Here is a 23,991-nt window from a genome sequence, read left to right as displayed (position 1 = left end):
AGTCGAGAAACCGTGATGCGGTGGGTCACTGACCGCGACGCGGTGGATGAGAGGTCACGTGTCTGTTTTGTAGTATCATGGCGACGTCGTAGTGAGCCTTTGACCGTTGACCATTGAATTTTTGACAAGTTTGACTTTTGGTCAAACCTTATTAGAATTTAGTGTTTAGCTAAGGACTGGTCTCAGTTTGGCATTAGGTAGCTTGCATTAGTTATTCTGTTGCCAATGTTGTTGTTTAGCTTCTATCATTTAGCTTAGGTGAATTTTCTCACTATAATTTGTACTGTAGTATAGATCATTTGTATGTTAGGATGTTGATAGGTTGTAGTGATCTTGTAGACATGTACATTTGTTAAGAATACCTGTGTTTACTTGTTATTGTTTATTTGCATATGTTGACATATTATGGTTGGGTTGAGGCAGTCCAGCTATATGTTGAAGGCCAAGAGGCCCAAACGGTCCATTTTATATTGTAGGCCCAAGGAGAGCAGCCTGACTTGGATGTTATAGGCTCTGGTGGCCATCCATCCTTGTGTTGGAGCCTTGGTTTGCATGCATTGTATGCGTATTGTTCTGTGGGGTACTTGTGGGAAGCAACCAGGAGCCAACGTGGTGCTTCAGGCAGTAGTTGTGATCTGAGGTTTCATGTGGGAGTGGGTAACTGGTTGATTGGTAAATGCTTAGTCACTCGCAATGGGATTAAATAATCTCAGAGTGATTGATTTGACCTTGTTGCTCAGCTCACGTATGAGTCTAACCGTTGCAGGGATGAATATTCTAGTCGAAGGATTATCTGAGCCTTCTATCGAGTATAAGTGTTATGTAGTTGTATATGGTCAGTAACTTTGTTCCCTTTCAAGCAGCGATGTGATCGGGGGTTGGAAGCATTTTGTTTGGTACAAAACTCTATGTGGTTGGCATGGTGTCAATTCGGTGTGGGAAGTCTGACAGGGAGTCAGACCATTGAGACTTTAGATTCAGAATTCAGACAAGGAAGGATTGGTTTTTATTCAAGGGATTGAGGATTCGTTCTTCACTGGTCTTAAAGAACTATTCTAAGGATGGTTTCAGTAGCTTTGGTCAGGTCGTTGTATGATCAGGGTTGGAAGTGTTATGTTTGGTATGTTATTCATTGAGAGTTGGCATGGAGTTGTTCCAGCATGGATGGTCTGTCGGGGAGTCAGACCATTATAGATTTCAGGTCTCAGAAAGTAGAAGTGGTTTGCAAGGGCTAAAGGTTTGATTGTTGTCTTCGAGAAGGAAGTTTCGGTTTAAGTTTCGGTTGACTTGGGAAGATTGTTTTATGCGCAGAGTTTTCAATTGTGTTCCTCAGGTTGTTTGTTTTGTTATGAGTGTTAGTAAGGAGCAAATTTGAGGACGACATCCGATTTAAGTGGGGGAGAGTTGTAATGCCCGGAATCTAGATGGTTAACTGTTGAAAATAAGCCAAATTCGAGTTGAACTCAGCTAGTTGGAGCAGCCAAATCGGCGTGATGACGATGAAGAATCGTGTGGATTTAATGGGCCAGCTCGACGAGTTGAGGAGCTTCAACTCGACGAGTATAAGTTGTTTTGGTTGCGAAGTTTAATGAGATAACTCGGCGAGTTGGCAGTTGCGGAGGAAACCCTAGTTTTAGGGTTCAAGCCATATAAATATGTCATTATGTCCCATGCCCTAGCCTCCTTAGCTCAGAAACCCTAAAACCTAACCCTTACCATCCTTGTGTGTTCTTGACCTTATAAAGATCATTTTTGGTAGCTTGGATCCTTGAAAAGAAGAAAAGGAAGTTAGTGAAGAAGAGTTAATGAAGCTTGAGCTTGAATATCCGAAACATCAACATTATTTAGCACTAATTTGAGGTATAAAGTTCAGAACTTGCCTTGTATTTGCTTAGATCTCTTCTTGCGTTAGATTGTATGTTTGTATCCATGATTGGGTGGACATTGGGGGTATAGGACGTCCCAAGTGTTTATTCTTTCAGGTCTATGATCTTTATGAGCTCTTTTGGCATAAAGTTGCCAACTTTATGGGTTTGAGGGCTTCATGCATCCATTAAGTCTTTCATTTAGCTCTTTTTGAGCTTTTGAGATCCTTCTAGTCATGCTTAAGCGAAAGGTGGAAACTTTACGTGCGTATCTAGCATTATGGGGTCAGATCAGCATTTTTGGGTACTGTCTTTAATGATTAAGTGCTTAATGGTTAAGCCCTCAATCTATTGAGTCTAGGGTTTGGGTTTGGACCCCTTTAGGTGGTTCCTAGGGGTAAAGTTGGAAACTTTACCCTTCTAGATCTCATATTGGTTTGAGATCTGAGTTGTGGATTCGTTGAAGTCGATAATGATTGACTTAATGTTTTAAGATGTGAGTTTCTGGCGAACTCGGCGAGTTTATGGAAAAACTCGGCAAGTTGGCTCGACTTTTCTCGACTTCACGGATTGTTAAGTGAACTCAACGTGTTGAAGGATAAACTCGGCGAGTTGGGTCAACTCAGGCTGTTGACTTTGGCTTTTGACTTTGGCTTTTGACTTTAGCCTTTGACAAAGTTATCCTAAGGGGTATTTGAGGTTATCGGATTTGTAATCAAGAAAATGATGGGCTTAGGATAAGACCCATATGAGGTGGGCCCGACTTGGAAAATTGGGCCATTAGTGGGCTTTTATGGATCTAGTAGTTTTGGCATTTTGGGCTTGAGTTGTTAATGGGCCATCAGGATGCAAAGTGTTTGGACTAGAAAGAATGATTGGGCTATAAGGCAAGGCCATGTATGGGGTTTAGGCCCAATTTGGAAAATTGGGTCATTTGTTGATTAGTGGGCTTTTGGGTCTTTCCGATTGTAGTTTGGGTCATAAATTTGGTCGAGGCTAGGTAGGGGTAAAATGGTCTTTTTACCCCAAGTATGAAGTTGTGGTTATGGATTGGAAACCAATTGTTAATTGGGTGTTGCTTTGATCTGATAGTTCGAAGGAGTCGTTAGGGCAGCAGCTAGGGATTTCTTTCGGTGTGCTTCAGCATTCAAGGTAAGTTTCCTTACCGGGTTAGCGGGTCGAAAGCACCAATACCGGCCCATGTATATATTATGTTTTTAGTATGCTAGTTGTCTTTGTGACTCTTGCATGTGCTCGTGCTTATATGTTTTCCGGGCTAAGGCCCGATGTCAGGCGGGGCCTGATGGATATTTGTATGCTATGTATCTCTGTGATTATTGCATGTGTATGTGTTTATTTCATATATGTTATTGTACATTGGGCGGGCCCCGTTTTACCAAGTTCAGCTCGATGTCGGGCGGGACCCACTATATGTTTATTGTATGTATGGTGTGTGGTATTTAGGGAACCCACTAACCTCCGCGCTTACGATTTGCAGTTATGTTTCAGCTACTCCAATTTTCAAATGAAAGAGCTCGGGATGATCGCAGCGCATACATCCGTGTTTTCCACAATATGTGATCTTTGAAAAATAACTCTGATAAATGGTTATTTGAAATGCTTTTTTCAATGTTTGAACAATGTTACAATAGTGTTTTAATTATAATAAAAATGAAATTTTAACCCTTCATTTTTGGGATGTTTCAAAGGTGAACGTATGATTGTACACACTTATCAGTAGTTTAATGATTTCAGATTTTGCGATACTTTTCCTTATAACTCTCTCTGGTTTTGAATTACGGTGTACAAATAAAAGAGTTTTTCCTTGAACATTTATTTATGAAAATGTGTAACGTTTCTATTTTTAAAATAAAACTTTTTTCTAAAAATAGGGACGTTATAAAAAATACTATACATAATGGTGATATCAATGTTACATTTTTGACTAACTTTTTCTCTTATATCAATCCATGTATGTTTATATTCATTTTTCATATCTTATTAATAATTCATTGATTCTTAGTTATTTAGGGATCTTTTTAACAGTGGGACTACTTATGTTAAAACCTTTGAGATTCGAATTTCACCATTCTCTTTGGAAGTGTTTTAATCTCAAAGGATTATCACTAGGTTATCAAGATGGTGGTTTTGGTTATCAGTTTCGATAACCATTTATACAAATTTAAAAATAACTTTTAGATTCACTTTATTGTCTTTGTCACCTAACTATTTTACATAATAACCACGTTGTTAATTTTATTTATTATAGTTAGGAGTGTAAACGAGACGAGACAACTCACGAGAAGCTTGAACCTTATTCGGAAAATACTCAAAATCGACTCGATTTTAATCGAGTCGAACTCGAGCTACTTGAGTACCTTATCGAGTTGAGCTCGAGTAGTGAATTACTCGGCTCAGAAACCTCGCTAGCTTAATTGAGTATTGATCATATTACATTTGTACCTTTTATTTATTTTTAAATTAGTAAAACATTTCAATACTTTTAGCTTTTAGACACCGGTTAAGGATTAAGAACTTAAGTTGAATTTCAAAAGTTTTGAGAATGTTTCTTTTGATGTTTTGGATGTATTTAAAATGCATGAAATAGATGGCTGATGGTACATTGACATCAGATGTTTTATTTTGAATTTTTTTTGTTATTTTGAACAATTTAAAAGCATGTGAAATGTTTTTAATTCTTTATGCTTTTAAATTATTGTTTTTCTAATTTTTTTTAAATTTTAACCGAGTTGAATCGAGCTTGATAGTATCGAGTATTTCACGAGTCGAGACTGAGTTTCAAATTTAGGTTCGAGGCGAGTCCGAATCGATCGTCCAGCTCGATTATTTTAGGCGAGTCGAGCTTCGAGCTTGGCAATACTCGACTCGTTTATAATGTAATTATAGTTTGGAAAATTTTATTCGGTTGTCTAGCTTCGACAAAAAATAATACAAAAAACAATATACTTTTACTATTTATTTAACAATCCGTAGAGGCCCGCAAATATGGATGACATGATGTATATGTAAATTGAAAGAAATATTGAGATGGGTGTGGTGATGATGTCAAGAAATACAGTTATGGTCCTTGTCTGATATGTGTGTCATTCTAAGCCGGTCAACTAGGTTTGATAAGAATTTGATCGATGATCATCCACTAAAAAGGTTCTTTGGCTATCACAAAGAAGGTAGATGATATCTCCAAATAGGTGGACAATGGTAGTTTTGAGGTCGTATCGATGATGTAACGTATGTTTTACAAATTGATAAGGAGGAAAAAGAAAATGAAACTAGTTTTGAGATTCTTCGACATATCCTTGAGTCTTTAGTAATGGACTTGTATGATGATGTCCCTCAAGGTCAAGCCAAAGAGGGTCTCCTTTGATTGGTGGGGATAGGTACAAATTAAAGACAGATGAGGCTGCCAATTAAGTATGGGTTCCAGGACATGACCTAAGGGGTTCAAGTGGAGGATGGTACTTGTGGGAGGCGTTTGTCTCGAAAATGGGGCGGGGATCTGTGTGTTGAGCCAAAGGATATGGTAGAGATCAAGGAAAAGAGGGGTAAACACTAAGGTGCTTCATTGGTATTAAAGACTGAATCTACTTGAAAGGGTTGAGTTGATACTGGTTGACTATCCATTGCTTGCAGTTCTGGTTAGGAGGTATACACGTTTACATAGGGTTATTGAGATACGTTAGGAGGTATATACACTTTCACATATAGTTGGATGTATGTTTATCAAGGTGGAGATTGTTAGTTAAATCTGACAAGCATATTATAGTGTAGGGACTGTTCGTGTAAATAATAAAAAGATGACAAATTTGACCAAAAAATAGTCCAACGGTACAGTTTTCTTGTCAATCTCAGTATCTTGTAGTGCTCTGGTACACTCACCATTGACGAAGAGATTAGAAATCCAGTCTTGTCAATATTCTTTTCTTAGCAATTTCTTCCTAAGTTACTGTTTTTGCTTCCGCATTGGCACAACAGTACATTGGATGATTTCACATTTCCATAAGGATCCTCCAAGACTTGTTGTTTTCGTGGATATGTGAAAGCTAGCTATCACGCTACCATAATATCAACCTGTAACGAAAAACAAAATTCAACTTTGTAACCGGGTAAATGATTCAAATAGACAACTTTCAAGATGCAATATCCTTTCCTATTATTCATTTACAGCCTTTTGTGCCACAAAGAGAAAATGATTACGATTTGTGTGATCCTTGCCTTGAGACTGGTTTCAAGTTTAAACGTATTTTGTATATAGACTAGACTAGTAAAGTACTATCTGCCTTATTGGATGGATGAAATAAATATCAATCCCATCAAATTTTATATTTTGGTACATGAAACAAAAAAAATTCTCTATAGCTATTGTAATGAATGTAGCCACGTGAGTAATAATGAACTAATTATGCTCCCACACAAGGCCTTTAGAAAACATCACTAAAACCAGTCTAGTAAGAAACAAATAGAAGTTGAAGTTAATAATAGTTTGTTTGTGAAGTAAACACTAGCTGCTAAGCAAAAATTCCTAAGCAAGTGCAACTTCATATACTAATGTACTTAGAAGAAGATCACTTATGAAGCAATATAAGCAATGTGCAAGACTTTAGTTTGTTTGTGTCAAGTGGCACTTGGAGTTCCCCCAAACACTTCAGTAGGAAATCCTAAATAAAACATCCCAATGAAGTGTTCGGAGGATCTCGGAGGTACACTTGACCTTTTCCTTCATATATGATTACTTGATACGTTTGATGAATACACACGCAATAGGTTTAGTCATATATATATATATATATATATATATATATATATATATATATATATATATATATATATATATATATATATATATATCGAAAATGACCGAGAGAAGTGTCCCAATGATGAACATGGATACATCAAAAGCATGAACATGGTTGCGATTGTGTCTCCATTAAGATCTTCATCTTTTCTATTTCTCATTTCTATCTCTCATAAAGGGAAAAAATCGGAAATTGACTAGTTATGATGAGCAGGTGACTTGACACATTGGTATATGATACTCTATTCATCATATAACCCTTATGCATGACTTGGTTCAGTTTGTGACTTGCATATTGGTATACGATTCCATATAAGGATCAAATATACCTCAACCCAAATAAATAAAAAGCAAAAGATCATATTGCAAGGTGAGTTTACAAACCAGGGAAATATATTTTCATTAAGTCACGTTTTTATTCGTTTACCTTGATTAACATGTAGGGATGATTACTTGTGTTAAAAATTGTAAAGAACTAAAGTAGTGAAGGAAATATTCTTTAAGCGTACAACGACATGACCAATGTATTTACAATAAAAGCTCTTTTCAGCACCTTACTGGAATTAAACATTACACTTTGTGTTACAAGACACAACCAAAGAAAATAAGTTCACTCAAACTCCCATTTATAATTACGGCAGCTTCTGCAACTCCAACCCTTGCATTACCATAATCAAATATAAGTGTGGTATCGACGCATAAATACATCACCCAATATCCTGTTGTATCACATAAATCAACTAAAACCCATCCAATTTGAGTTTGTTACACATGGCAAGATTGAACTGGACAAGCTTTGTAGGATAATATAATACAGTGTAAAAAAAACTACAGTTTCAATCTAATACATGTCAAACACAGTAAAACAGAATATATATATATATATATATATATATATATATATGAGAGCGGGCCACGGGGAGGAGGAATGTCCATTGGAATGAAACCGCTAATACACTGTGCGGCAACACCCTCGCCAACCTTAAGTATGTACTGTTTTTAGACAAAAATAAAAGGGCATTTGATTATTAATCAAACAATCAATTGATATATATATATATATATATATATATATATATATATATATATATATATATAGAGAGAGAGAGAGAGAGAGAGTTAGGTTCAAATGTTTTCACTATCTATTGTGTGCCCGTATGATTGATTTTGGACCAATCATTTTAGTTATTTTAAGAAAGTAATTAATGTTTATTAAATGCTGAAGATGTAATTAATACTTATTATATCTTCAACATGTAATATGCATTAATTACTTTCTTAAAATAACTAAAATGATTGGTCCAGAATCAGTCATACATGCACACAATAGATAGTGAAAACAAAATAACCTAACCCTATATATATATATATATATATATATATATATATATATAGAGAGAGAGAGAGAGAGAGAGATAGAGAGGTTCAAGTGTTTAATCTAGTTATTGTGTTATTGTATGGACAAATGTGGACCAATCATTCTTAAAGGGTATTAATGTAATCTTGCAATATAATTTATATTTTCCCAGTTAATTAAAGTTTGATTGATATCAATCAAATTCCTAAATATCAGGCTATTAAATATCCATTTTATCAACGATTATAATATATATATATATATATATATATATATATATATATATATATATATATATATATATATATATAACGTATACGTTTTATTCCATTGCAGATTCATCGTTCATCATCTTTCGAGCAATTTTCTTATTCTGATCTTTCGTTAGTGGAGGTATGTTGTTCATGGACGTTTTTTTTTATAGTGTTGAAGTATCGTTTATCATATGCATATAAATTTTTTTATATTCGTAGTTCAGAATAATCATTTATTAGATTCATCTCATATTTGTTCTTTACGATATTTCAGTGATGAAATTCATATTTTGAATTTTATTGTTGTGTTTTTCAGAACAAAGATAATACTGATAACAATAAGGACTTTTCTGATAAAAATGATTAGAATGTCAATCAATGCCAAGTGCATCAAGATCGGAAGAAAATAAGAAGATGTGGGATTTGTTTTGGTGTTGGTCATGATAGGAGGAACTGTCCTCAAGCAAGGGTCAACAGAGAGTAAATGTTTACTTCGTCAACATATTTTAGGAATTGAATAATGTTTTCATTTTAGTCTTATCGGATTTTATGGAGTTTTATTTCAGTATAATAATGATATGGATTCATGAATTATAGGGGTTTCTCCTTGTAAGTTTATGTTTTCATTCAATTAATATTAATAATTTTCATTTTGAGTTTGATTAAAATTCCATACATTTTCTTATTTATCATATGACTATAGATATGTTGTTGTAAATGTATTTTTGTTCTCATATTTCTGTATAAAACAATTATTCGTAAATTGTGTTATACTTAATGTTATATGTACACATTCTGTTAGAATGATTGATATAAAATACAATTCTTATTATTCGTAAAGAACAAACAAAAACACAATTCTTATTATCAAAAGTACTAGAATGTAACTGTTGATTACAATATGCATAAAAAAGAAAAACGCAATTCTTATTATTCGTAAAGAATTAGTGTTTATAAATTTGTTTTACTTATTGATTAATCAAAGATTCCGTTAGAATTCTTGTTATCAAATTCTACTAGAATGCTAATTTATATTACAATATACAGATCAAACATGAGCAAAATAAATTTACTGTTATTATTATTACATATATTTTTACAGAATAAGATTGTGGTATCATGATATCGTGGTATAAGTATGTCTATGTTAAGTTGTACGAGAATATACAGAACAAATGTGTGAAAAATAAATTTATTGTAGATCTTGTTTCAAATATTCTCACAGAATAACACTCTTGTGATATTAATTGATTTCTTAGTATACACGGTTATGCCATAATAAACCAGAAATCATTTGTAAATTCAATAAAAAAAATTAAAGTTTCCTGAATTAATTTACTAAAAGTCAAATTTAAAACGCAGGATGTGTTGAAGTCATATCTATGCAATTTATTATATTTGGAATTTGAATATGTCAAATATTTACAATATGATGATGAATAATACGATTTTGTGTTGATTCTTATCTTTACAATCTTTCTAAAAAATTTAAAAAAACAAATATCACGCATTTTTAGTTACATATCAATTACACGGTTTCTCCTTTTTAATATATGTTGAATTGGCTCAAAGTTTGTAATATTGAATTTATTTTTCTTTCCCCAATCAACTGGTGTTCAATCATAATGTTACTTATCTTATGGATGATACATTATCAACTCGTGACGATCATATTCATGATCAACATGAATATCTTAAGGAGTATGAAGATTTCGGGTTACGGGATCATGATTATCTACATAATGTCAAGTTTCAAATATATGAGATTAGCAATCTAACTTTAGGTGAATTTACTTTATAAGTTTTTTATATTTGTTAATCTGTATAATAATAATGTTGAAATTTTATATTGTTTTTTGCAATATGGCATAACTTGCACTTGCAAAGATGAGGACCAATTAGAACACATTCAAGATCACATATATGACAATTCCGAATATCATTTCGGTGATTCTAGTAATCATAACCAAGGTGATGTATTTTAAGTATTTTTTCATTTTTATATATATTTACGTATCCATTACACATACTCTAATTAAAAGATGCAGAAAACGAATTCGAGTTCAATGATAATGAGGTAGATTATACTCTAGACGATGATAACATTGATTTTCAGAAAGGTTAGTATATGAAATAGAAAAAAAGTTTAATAAACTAGATTAATTCTTTGCCACTTTTTTAATTTTTTTTATGCAGAAGAATCTCATGTTACACATGATTATGTTTCTCCTGGTGGATCATCGTATTGGATTCCTGTTGTTTCAGACAACATCAAACCTAAAATCAATTCAATTTTTGATTCATATACATCAGCATTATCAATGTATTACAATTATGCATCATTAGCAGGCTTTGATGTCAGGCTTGGACTATTTAGAACAACCGAATCCGACATTACCACTCAACGACATTTGCTATGCAATTGGGAAGGTAAACCAACAACCGCTATGGACCCTCAACATAATAAGATTCAGAGAAGGAAAGACTCATTTAGGTGCGAATGCAAAGAAAAAATTGTTTTTACTCTAGTACATGGTACTAATAAATATAATGTTGTTGAATTTGTCGAACAACATAATCATAAATTGTTTGGTAAGGACAATATGTTTTTGTCTCGTACAAAGAGGAAACTTGATTATACACAGGAGATCTTTATTTATAACTTGCCAAAGCAAAATATTGGTGCCTCAAGAGCACATAGATTGTATTCCGGACTTCAGGGTGGTTCTGACATTCGAGGTGGGTTCGTTTCTGATTTCAAGAACAGTACGAGAAATCTCAATTCTTACATAGGTGTCAGGGATGCAAAATTCCTTGTAGTGAAGATGCTGGAAAGGAAAAAAAATATCCCAAGTTTTTCTTTCGATTTTAAAGTTGTTGAGAAAAAATTGAATTCGATTTCTTGGGCTGATGAAACTGCAAAGTACAACTACAATGCTTTTGGAGACATTGTTTCTCTGGATGCCACATTCAGCATGAATAAGTATTTTTAAATTTTTGTAATTTTTTCACATAATTTTTCTTGCTTCCAATAACGCTTACCAAGTTTTATCTTTTTAAACAGATATGATATGGTTTTCGTACCTTTCACTGGGATAGATAATCATAAGAAATGTGTGACTTTTCGTGCTGGACTTTTGAGTAGAGAAGATGCTAGTTCTTACTCTTGGCTACTTAGAGCATTTTTGAAAGAATTCAAAAAACAACCTACGCTTGTTCTTACAGATCAAGATCCAGCTTTAAACAAGCCTGTTAATCAAGTATTTCCAATGTCAGTACATAGGTTTTGTATGTGGCATATTACAAAAAAAAAACTTCCAAACAAGGTGAATATTTTTTTTATATTCAGCACAAAGTCACTATATTTACCTTGTTAACACATATTGTTCAATCAGAAATTAATTATTTCAGAACAAAATATATGCCACAACTACAATGCAAAACATGCTTCTGCTAGAATTTTAAGATACATTTTGTTAGAATTTTTAAGCTAAATTCTGTTAGAATTTATAGTTTACACCATTAATACCCTTCATTTGTTGTACATCACAATTATATATTTTATACTAACATATATTTTTTATTGTCATTCAGATAACATCGCAACTAGCCACAACCTCAGCTTTTCGAAAGCGTTTTCACTCTATAATTTGGAATTCTAAGCTGGAACCACATGATTTTGAAAAGGAATGGAAATCTTGTTTAAATGAGTTTAACATTTCAAATAACAAGTGGTTGCAAGAGATGTATGGATTGCGTAGACGTTGGGTACCTGCATTTTTCAAGGACATACCGATGTCTGGTCTTATGAGAACTACATCATTGTCGGAAGGCCAAAATTGGTTGTTTCAGAACAATACCCTTACTTGTTCTTATCTTTTAATGTTTATGATGACATTTGAGGGTGTTAGGAACGGCAAAGACGTAATGAAGTTGTCAACGACTTTAACATTGCTACAACACTTCCTAGATTCATCACATATAGTCCAATTGAACCACATGCTTCAAAGGTTTACACTCGTAAAAATTTTTATCAAGTGCAGAAAGAGATATCAGATTTTGATAACACTTGTTTCCAAATGAGTGTTACTTCTAATAATGGTGTTGACACTATTATTGTTTTGGAGAAGCAAAAGAACATAACAACAAGGCAACCATCAAGTCCTATTGTTGATGACAAACTTGAGGAATATCATTACGATCGTCTTACAAAGGATACCCAATACATCATACATTATTACTTTAACACTGCATAATTATTATTTTTAATCACACAACAATACTTTATTATTGAGACTCAAATTTTATCATACATATTCCAGGTTACACACTCAACAATATATGGTTCATAAAAATGTACTTGCATGCATTTTGAACATGTCGGTATTTTGTGTAGGCACATATTTTGTGTTTTTAAGTACTATAGTATTGAACAGATTCCTGAAGAATACATTATGAGACGGTGGCGTCGAGATGTTCTTCCAACAGAATTCCTTAAAAGGCGTTTTTCTAATTCTTTACTAGACTCTAACTCTAACACGACGGCTATTGAAATTTTCTCAAACGTTGATTGTTGTGTTTCATTTTTAAGCCATGATGCATCGACGTTAAAGTCATCCCTTGAAGAGTTGAATAAGCTGAAGAAAAAATTTGTAGAAAATTGTCCAGCCCCTGAGATGCCATCAAGAGAATCATTCTACAACTCGATTATAGGCGTAGAATTAACTAATGATGCTCCCGATATTGACAATCCATCATATATTCGTAATAAGGGAACTGGCAGTCGTGGTAAGAGATTAAAATCAAAAAATGAAATGCTGGAAAAAGTATATTCGAAGCCTAAGCGAAAGTGTGCTTTATGTAAACAGATGGCGAACCATGATAAACGAAATTGTCCTCTTAAAAAACATGTCTAAGTAGTATGCTTTATATGTAGTTTTTCTTTTAATATTATATTACAGTAAAACGTTTTTGTTTCATCTTTATTTCTTTTAATGCTTACAAATTCCATAGTCTTTAATAAAATTGTCATATATTGTTATACACTTTTGCATAATTTGTAACAATTCTTATCTACCATTAATGACTATCCTAACTTGTATCAACATAATCTTCATACTTTCTACCACGATTAATGTGTATTCTATCTGAAATATAACATTGAAACAAACATGGAAAATCATAATGTTAATACATTCTACCACTTCTAATCAAGCACATATATTCTATCACAATATCATGTACACATAATTCTAACAATCTCTATCCACGACTAATGTGTACACTAACTTGTATCAAACTTCCACAACAAATGCATATCATAATTACATTCTTGAAAAACAAAACTTACATGTACATTACAAACCATCTTTCAACACATTATTTTGTTACACTCTACCATTTGTAACATAAGTTATTATATTCTTCCAAAACATTATTTACAGACAATTCTGACAATTCTTATCCATGATTAATGTGTATCCTATCTGACATATAACATTGAAACAAACATGGAAAATCATAATCTTCATACATTCTACCACTTGTAATCAATCAGATATATTCTATCAGAATATCATGTACATATACTTATAACAATTTCTATACATGATTAATGTCTACACTAACTTGTATCAAACTACCACAACAAATGCATATCATAATTACATTCTTGAAAAACAAAACTTACCTGTACATTACAAACCATCTTTCAACACATTGCATATTTTCATTACTTTCATATCCATATACACATTCCAACATCTATCAAATACTAACGATTTCCAAAAAAAAATATACTAGAACAAACACCGTTCACATTCAATTGTTTTCCAAAAACAAACAATTCTAGAACATAATAAAACACATCAACATTGTTCCCCAAGCAAAATACTTAGACCAAAACAAACCATGTTACCAAAAGTCTTACAACATAAACCATTCTACCATGATAAACTGTTACCCCAAAAAACACAATACTAGAACAAAATAAAACAACATAACATAGTTCCCTAAATAAAAAACATAGACTTAAACCAAACATACTACCAAAAGTCTTTCAACACCAACCGTCCTAACATCACAAAATGCCCATCTTAAAATCGACGGCTTCCACGTTTCTGCTTCTCCCTGATTTCCTTCACTTCATTCATCATAGCCAATATCTGCAATGGATCGAGCCTTTCATACGCTTCTGCATCTTTCTCCAACATACTTTTATGTTTGTTGTACTCCGATTTCATAAGCTTTGCCATGTATTTGATTCATAGATTATTTAATGGATGTAAATCACTCTGTTTTTTCCTGTAAAACCGCAATCCCAACTCCCTTCATTTTCCCCCATATATGACTCCATATGCCTCATAAGATATACTCCACAGTCTGGTCCTTCTTTCTCTACTTTCCATGTCATTTTCATTACACGAGCTTTAATCTTGTTGAAAACTGTTGACTTTTGGTAATTCTCTGTTTTTAAATAGTTCCCAAGCAACTTTTTCTGCGATACAATACAATCATTTTACAATACAATACTAAACTCATGTTTTTTAAATCTTTCAAAAAATAAATCTTCATCATACCACATGAACGGGTTTTATTCCATAGATTTCTTCAACAGAACCATTTCGGGTCACATGGTCTATAATGTAGTATGTTGGAACCCTTAGATCAAAGCATATCAGATAATATTTGCTTTTAGCAACTATTGGGAAGAAAACCTGTTACAAAACACATGGTAGTCCAATAAGATAGTTTTGTATGTTAGGGTTGTAATTGATAAAAAAAAAAAAACAATGTTTAATTAAATCAATAGTCCAATATCCTTCAGGTTTTCCTGTTTTGGTAGACTTTTAAGGTGGAGTTTCAACATCGAATCAGATAATTTTTGAGTTCTTTCAGATGACAATGATCCACCCAGTATCTCTTTTGTTTGTACAGATTAATAAACCAATCAATACAACACATATTATTGGACTAAAACTAAATTTAATTTAAATACTTACCAAAAAAAATTGTGTCAAAGAAAACTCTAGAAACTGATCGTACATCCCTGAGTTCCTCCATTCTGTTGAGTAATGATGACCAACAGTCAATGATTATCGCATGAATAAACGTGTTGCTTTTAAAATGATATGCGAATCTTTGATGCAACACACGCCCGCTCCCAATGTTCCATATTTCTTCCCTGCTCGACAATTATAAAATGATCAATTTTATAACACCACATTTTAAAAGCAAACCACTAAATTGTATTATTTAACTTACCCATAATCTCTTTTTGATGCAAAAACTGAATTGTATAACGACATTTCATCCTTCTTCACCTTGTCACGCATTCTAACAATCCTTTCAACAAAAGGTGATTTTCCATATACAGGTAACTTTTGCTCTCTTTTTCCCCTTTTTTTCATTGTCATCATCTTCCTCACATACCTCAACTGTTTCCAAGATTTTCTTTCCTCTTTTTTTTTTCATTTTTATAACTTTCCAACACAACCTCATCTGTCATTTTAATTGTTGTTGCCAACACTTTAGGATTCTCCAAGAATTGTAAACAAGTTAGATTATCTATATTATTTACCTTATCCATATTAGGTGTACCGCAACCTCCACCATCATCCTTCTTTTCCCCATGAACTACCAATCCTCTAACTGGAGAGACTGCTTCTTTACCACCATCTGCCTCTCCTTTGTTACTATGACCATCAAAACTAGCTTCATTATATTTCATTCCTCCAGTCTCTGCATTATGCACTTCTTTGAACAATTTTTCATTTTTTTACAGCACTCCTTCAAGATCAAGCTGTCTGGGAATTTCTCAATTCCATGTTTTAGAGTTGTTTCAATATTCTTCTTTTCGGACAATATTACTCCATTGCTATGCTCAATAACAGCCACGTATGCTTGTAAGTTTTATATTAACATATCATTATTAATATTCTAAAACCATTAATGTTCCACTTTCCAAATAACTCAATAACTATAAATCAAATCATACAATTTAAATCAGCCACGTATGTGTGTAGGTTTTATATTAACTTATCATTTTTTACAATTCTGAAAGAAATAATGTTCATATTCTTAAAAAATTGATAACTTACCTCCTTGGCACCATAATCCCTCATCATCCCGTCCAACATCTCATATTCATCAACCATTCCATCATCATCACCAATATATTCAAAGTTTTTCGGTAACTGCCTACCAAACCCCCCAGCACTAATCTCCAACTTCTCTATTTTTTTCAAGTAGAGCACCTGTAACATTTCTAACAAACGGTAACCTTTTCATTATCCTCAAACCTATGAACTTCATACTATATACATACACCAGCTACATCAAAAAGATTAAAATTCATTAATTAATTCATTATATATTCATGTTGTAAAGTAAAGTAAATATTAAAAAAAGCCTTTCCCCTTTTCAGAATACCCACGGTAAGCATCCTGCTCTCGATCTAGAGCTACTGCTTCAACAATCAACTGAGCTTAGGAAGTCAGGTTAAGACGTTGACTTATAATTGCTCTTGCCCGAGGAGATGAAAAAGAATTAGTGCTTGCTTTCTCAATTCACATCTATGAGTGATGATTCCTCTATCTCTTGCTCGCTTCGATCGGACTCTGGTAGCTTAGGGAAGAATGATGGATCGCTAACAAGGCCTCTAAATGATTGCTCAGAAGGCCTACCTCTTTTTTTCCCAATCTCTCACTCGCTCGTCCCTCTCTCATGAAAGATTGTCTCTGCTCTCCCGACGGCTTTTAGTCATGTCTATAGCTAGTTGCTAAGACGATTCCCACTCAAGCATTCTCATTCAACAGTCTATCAATGTTGCCTTATTTAGTTCAAAATTACTTTCTTTCAACTAGTTCTAACATAAGCAATTTGCAGGAAGTAAATGCAGTCTTTTCTTCCGAAATCCACTCCTGAAGTCACGTCTTTCTGTACTAGGACTAAAGTCAAGTACTTTCGAGTTGCTCTTTACCCAAATCCCTCTTTCCGACTTAGAAAGACCAACTAACAATAGCTTTACCATCTCGTGAGTTGGAAAGGTCTTTATAGAGCTAAGGGGAAGGTTTAGAACCCTAGTAGCAGAATGGAATCAGCGGGCTGACTTCCATGCTAACACAGGAGGGGAGGACACCACTTAGCACCCCACGGAGTGGTGGGGTTCAATGCCTAAAAAAAGAAAAAAAGGGGGAAAGATGACTCTATGGCTGAGGGGAGGAGAGAAGGAACGTGTGCATGGATATTCTGTCTGTCGGAGGTTCGATAATCTATGAAAGGACATCTAAAGCTAAGGTTACGAAGTAAAGGAAGTCCGAGAGAAGTGGTGATCTCATCTTGCTTGCTGGGAGAGAGGAAGCTTCCAGACCACCTTTTCCAACCATATAGTGAGCGATCACTCAGCAATGAACACTAACTAAAAGCGGTCGGGAATGAGTACCTATCCCTTACGGGAATCGAACCCGTGTCTTCGACATGAAATGACGATGTCCTAACCATTGGACGAAAGGGACCAAAAAGTCATTCTTCATATACCACTATGTGGGCTCCGAGAAGAGATGTGGTTCGTTTTCTTTCTATACGAAATTAAAGATTTCGTTTGTGTTCATGTTGGCGATTCCAGATGTAAATTCGGCGGTTCATACCCCCTTCCTACAGGTTCCGCCACCCCCCTGAATAAGTAAGGCCCCACTCTTTCTAATAAAAAAAGAGGGGCGAAGCGCCCGTTTGAAGTGGCGAAGGCCTATGCTATAGTAAGAAAACAAAGTAGGTTTCAGTTACGAAGTCACTTAGTCGAACTATAAAGAAAGGGAGGCTAAGGTTACGAAGTAAGGTCAACTGGTTAAGGAAAGCTCAGGTTATGAACAAGTTTAACCGTTAATTAATTCAATTAAGTAGTAGTGAGACGTTGGTACGGAGTTGCATCAGCTGTGGATATAGACTAGGCTAAGGGGCGGACTTCATCTCTTCTATTCTCTTCACTTACACCTTACACTTCTGTTAAGTCTAAAGAGGCTCAGGTGCGGAGCCTTCCACTGTCACTGTGGACCGATACTACGCAAAAGTAGAACATCATAGAAACTTTGCTGACTTTCTCATAAACCTTGATTTCGCTACGCTCAATAAGAAGCCGAAATCGCTTAAATTGGTTCATGTTCTGTTTCCAAAGTAAGTCGTCTTTACCCAAGTGTGAACTTCAGACGTCTCTCAAGCGGTTCCATTCCTTCTTATTGTACTTATGGGTCAAGCCAACCCGAATGGGAAGAAGGGGGTCAGCCAAACATCGGTCCACTTTGTACGTTTGCTGAGCAGACCGATCAGACATTTTTTTTCTAAAAAGGAAGGGAACTTCTCATCGAAGGAGGCTGTAGGAATGAACAAGGCACAGAGCCATGTTTACTCGGACAACTCAGTGATTAATATGTATAATATACTTAAGTATTTATTATTTAACATACATTTGATTATTACTACATATATATCTTGAATTTTCAGTAATTATTCACAATGTTAGACCATTGTGTGTTTTTCAGTTTTTGTGCATTCACATGTATCTAATTTTTTATATATTCCAATTATCTTATGATTTTGACATATATAATTTCCCTAAAAATATTTCTACATGAATTACCAAATCCAAGTACTCCCTGAGTACTCGCTACTCAACAGTCGGCCGAACAGGTACCGAGTAGCGAATTCTATAATCTTGGTGACAAGTAGAGGTTCCATGGTGGTTGAAATATGGGTTTGTGGTGGTGTTCGACTTTTAGGAAAATTATGAATAAGGTTTGGCTTCTAGTGGGTTTCAACTACAATGAGATGGGCTTTAGCCAATGCAATTAGGATGAAGTTCGATCAATATGACCTATCAAGATGATATGGTGTAAAGGTGATGCTCTGGTGGTTGCATGGGAATGAACAATGGGTCGGAGATGGTGAAGTTGCATGTGGTTTAAGAAGAAAATGATAAATACAGACAGTTGTAGAGTCAATATTAGAGGTTGTAAGATGGTGGGTTTTTAGTTACATGTTTAATGGCGTAGAGATGGGAAGGGTTGTCTTATTGGCTTGTGAAGATGAAGTGCTCAAAATGATAACTAGACAAAAGTTTACATGGTTACCCTCTCACAATTGAGTAGAAAGGATGTTTTTAATCATTATATTGGAGATTGATGTGTGTAAAATGCACTAGTTTTAATCCTACTACTTCAAACACAAATAAACACGAAAGACAGTGTACCTATTGTTTAGCAATATAGTTCAAGCAAGCAGGGTATCGAACACAGGTTACGATAATAATTAAACTAACTACTAGATATATCTAATAAAAACAAACAATAAAAAGAAGGGTTTTCTCTAGTTTTGCAAGACTAGAAACTTAAACAATTAACTGACACTCAACCTAAGATAACTAACAACTAAAGCAAATAAGAAGTAATTAGCTTACCTATTTTGTAATTAATCCTAGGTTCATATTCACTAGTACTAGGTATATAATATTGATTTCACATAAATCATATGAAGCAAGCAATTAAGAGGATGTTCATGCAACTTAACAGACTTGATAATTAACAGAAAATAGTTATTGTCAACACATAAGGATCGTTTACAAGCTTAACAAAACAAATTCACCAAATCAAATAATCCATACCATAAAATCAATCCATATTAACAAGCTAATCTACCCTAAACAAAAGTAATGAGTTTTTAGCTTATATCTATAGCCCCTAACATCTCAAAAACGAAATCCAATGATAAATACATAATGTAAACAATAGATTAAGAAAAAGAGAATGTGTTTTGCCTTTCGATCTCTTTTAAATTGCTCTTTAGGGTTGATCTTCGAATTCCAGAGCTTCAGCAACACCTCCAATCACAAATAAGTCGCCAAAAGATCCCGAAGAAGTTTTCTATCTCGAGAATTAGTGCCCTTTATATAATTTTCTAAAAATAGGGGCAACTCGAACTCAACCTTTCATCCCAACTCCTAACATATGGATATTCGGGCCCATCCATCCTTGATATGTGTAAATGGCTCATCTTGTGTGTGAGTGCCATGTTGTTGTAGTTCATACTCCGCCCAAGATCATCTTGGTATTTAAGCAGTCGATTCACCACTGCTTAAATATGTTAGATTTTTAAATATAAAATGATATAAATGTTAACCAAAATCAAAACAACGTACGTATTTTTTTAACCATAATAGCAACGTACTTACATTTTTACCAATAGAAGCAATTTACCCAAAAAAAGAATGAGGCATGTTGCTATTTTCTGAAATTTACCCAAAAAAATTAAAAACAAATGTGTGTTCCTCTTCAACGACCAAATAATGCTTTAGCGATAATTTATCAAACTGCCAAAATAAATGAAAAATAATTTTGTCATGATAGAGTAGCAATTATATGAGAGGAAAGCCTAATTACTTTTTATTAAAAGTAGCTTTTCTTAATTATGAATTTCACATCAATAACTTTTAATTTTAGTGAACTTTTAACGTAAAAAAGAAGATTGATTGAATTATACACCATATGAAAGCATTTGATTATCAAACAGAACATAGATATAGAAGAAATCATTATCCAGGTAGCACTTTATCAGTGCAACACTTATTGAAAATAGAAAAGAAGGGTTAAGTAATTAACAATAAACAACTTTTTTTCCCTAAAATCAGTTGGATATGCTAACAATTCAGATGTTGTAAGAAAGATTCAAAGTACAAATTCAAGAACCTGGATGGAAATCTATAAAGGAAAAAGGCAGAATGTTTTGGGAACTACAGGGGGCATTTTGAGAGGCCACTGAGCCAATTGTTTCTCCTCCTTTCATTTTGATCATGATTTTGAATTTGACTATTTGACCATTACCATCAAAAACCAATTCTGAAAAACTTTTCTTCTGTTTTTAAGTAGCAATACAACTGGTGCAGTTTAAAACTTATATTTTTTAAAAAAGAAATAACGATGAAGAAGAAAACAGGGTCATACCCAATCAGAAGAGAAAGAGAATTCAGATGTATAGTTCATCTCAGGAACATCCACAAGCTTTACTTCTGAAACACGGATAGTATAAATCAATATTGCTTTAAATGCAACAGATAGCAATCTACTTTCATTGATTTGTATATTATATAGCATCTGTTATGCACCCACCACTGAAATTCACATTAAGAAGGAAAAAAACAGAAAAAGATTCCAAGGGAAGGGGGGACCACCAGGCCAACCATCATGACTGCAGAGGTAATGCGAGAGCAGGGGCAAAATGGGCATTTGGAGTCCTAGCTGTCATTCGTGCCCTATTAAGGGGTTGGCCAGCCTCAAGGAATGCATCATCATTATCCTTAGAAGTTTATATTCCTTTGGAGAGTGTAGCCTCTCGAATAGCTACTATTTTATCCTTTTCATTTGTATCTCTTGTCACCACAGTCCTACTTTCATTTTTCATAATATAGCATTGTACTCTTCCCAATTATAGCATTGTCATCAAAACAAATCAATTTTCATTGCTGTGATTGGATAGATTTTTTAAAGTAGGATGTCCTAATAAAAAAGATTAAAAGTACAACACTATAACTGCACAATGCAATGCCCTTATGAGAAAATGTTGAAATTACAATGTTGTGACACAAAGAAATGGAAGTACGATGCTATAATGAACAAACTTTAAAAATATGTGACCAGAAATAGCAAAGTACTTTCAGTGATTGCTTACTATATATAGCATCCAACTTTCCTTTCATTTTATTTCAACAATCTACTTTCAAAAATCTACCCAGTTTACTAAGCAAAAAATTGAAAGTAAAATTGCTTTGAATATGTAGATTGTTCAAAGTACAAGGTCATATAAAGAAAAAAAAAACGGAAATACAATGCTATAGTTGGGTAGAATTTTAAAGCATAATGAATGCTATAATAAGAAAAAAGATGAAAGCACAAAGCTATAAAGGGGTAGTCATCTAAAAGTATAATAGAGAAATAGCTATAAGTACGATGCCATAATTGAATTAATTTTCAACGTACAATGTGTTAATAAATATTTTTTTTGAAAGTAGAATACTATAATAGAAAGAAATGAAAATAAGATGCTAAAAAACACAAATGAAAGAGAGTAAGTTGTTAAAAATAACTTAGGCTTTAAGAAAATACATAACATCAAGAGAAAAGGTAAGGATGATGCACCTGAAACCATAAAACGAACCCATCCACAAAGTTTGTCTTTTATTTTGTTAAATACTAATAATTAGCATAGGAGATGAATTCTAGGCTGTAAGATTTGACATTATCACGCAGATTATATTCTTTAAAGTATCGAAAACTAAAAGTGCTGAAGAAAGTTTTGTAAATTGTTACCTTTAAGTAAAGCTTGCCTCTTCACATTTAAAGTATTGAAAGCTTGCCTCTTCACTGCAAAAACCACACACTAATAGAACATCATAAAGCCTTACTTATTGAAAAATACATAAATTTATCATATACCCATCATATACTCTATTATGTAATCAAGGAACATAATAGGTCACAATTCCGCCATGTCATCCAACAATTTCAAGTTCTCCTACACAAATGAACAAAACTCATGCATTGGCTTTGATTGATGACTACAACCCACAATTTCCAACATACGTTTCAATGCCACATCAAACCCTCCAAGAAAAGCATATCGCATGTGTCTGAAGAGGGTAATAGCGTAAAACAAATTTAAAATTCTAAGTAAATTCCTATAACTGGTCAAAATGGCTTAATAGGTTAGATATCAAAAGTATAGTGCTATATGAGAGAGTATAAAACTATAATCGATAAGAATTTAATCATACAATGTCATACTTGAAAAAAAAAAACATTAAAAAATAGGGACATTGAAAGCATAATGCTATAACTAAAAGTTGTAGTGCTACAGTTGGGTAGGTTTTTCAAAGCATAATGTTTTAAAAAGAAAAAATAAAAATTGAACTTAATAGGTTATATTATTAAAGTACTATGTCCTATTCAGAATAAAGTTGATAGTTCAAAGTCATTAGAGGATAAAAACTTAAAAATAAAATGCTATTTGTAACAAAAATCAAAAAAGTTTTCAATGTACAATGTCGTAACAGGAAATGAGAGTATAATCCTATAAATGGTAACCAAAATCAAACATTATTTGATTTTCAAAGTAATATCAAAGTACAATATCTTAGAAGGAAAAAAAAATATAATTTAACAGGTTAGATTGTGAAGTCATAACATTTGATTTTTATAAAAAAATTTCCTAATAGCAAAATAAATAATATATAATAATGTAAACTGGTAACCATAATCAAAGTGCATTGTCTTAATAAGAACATAAAATTATAATGTCCTAATGGGAAAAATTAAAATGACAATCACTCACAGATAGGTTCCTTCATGGGTTGTTGAGTATTATCCAAGCGATCCATTACTAATTAAGGATAATACAGGAATTTAAGCATCAAAAAGATTTTATACAAAGATGTAACAACTAAAATGGGTTGTTGAGTAGTTCCACCAACTAAGAAAAGGAATCGCGGATTCCGACAGAATTGGAATTCGAGATTCCTTATCTAAACATGTTTGATTGACAATTAGGACAGAATTCAGTTCTGTCGAATTTTTTTAAGTATCATGTTTGAAAATCGAAGCTATGTTGTAGAATTGTGGATTCCGGTGGAATTGGAATTCAATATTCCATTCAATGGTGCAT

The 23,991-nt window shown here is 33.4% G+C and overlaps 1 protein-coding gene and 1 long non-coding RNA gene across 2 annotated transcripts; one reads left to right on the top strand and one right to left on the bottom strand.

Moving 5' to 3' along the window:
• The first annotated feature begins 9,928 nt into the window (after window positions 1-9,928).
• LOC145098655 (protein FAR1-RELATED SEQUENCE 5-like) lies at window positions 9,929-12,545 on the top strand. Its single transcript, XM_079036273.1, has 6 exons — window positions 9,929-10,073; window positions 10,332-10,409; window positions 10,486-11,272; window positions 11,354-11,549; window positions 11,884-12,057; window positions 12,201-12,545. The coding sequence occupies exons 1-6, from the start codon at window positions 9,929-9,931 to the stop codon at window positions 12,543-12,545; spliced, it is 1,725 nt and encodes a 574-aa protein (XP_078892399.1).
• Window positions 12,546-19,856: 7,311 nt separating this feature from the next.
• LOC145102172 (uncharacterized) lies at window positions 19,857-23,474 on the bottom strand. Its single transcript, XR_013706068.1, has 2 exons — window positions 21,279-23,474; window positions 19,857-20,647 (listed from the first exon to the last, which is right to left on the bottom strand). It is a non-coding gene; the product is annotated as an uncharacterized LOC145102172 (long non-coding RNA).
• Window positions 23,475-23,991: the final 517 nt, after the last annotated feature.

Source organism: Lactuca serriola, chromosome 4 (genome assembly GCF_051521515.1).
Source record: "Lactuca serriola cultivar US96UC23 chromosome 4, Lser_US96UC23_V15, whole genome shotgun sequence".
Lineage (NCBI taxonomy): Eukaryota > Viridiplantae > Streptophyta > Magnoliopsida > Asterales > Asteraceae > Lactuca > Lactuca serriola.
The sequence above is the reverse complement of the archived record's forward strand: the minus strand, read 5'-3'. Positions and strand labels throughout refer to the sequence as shown.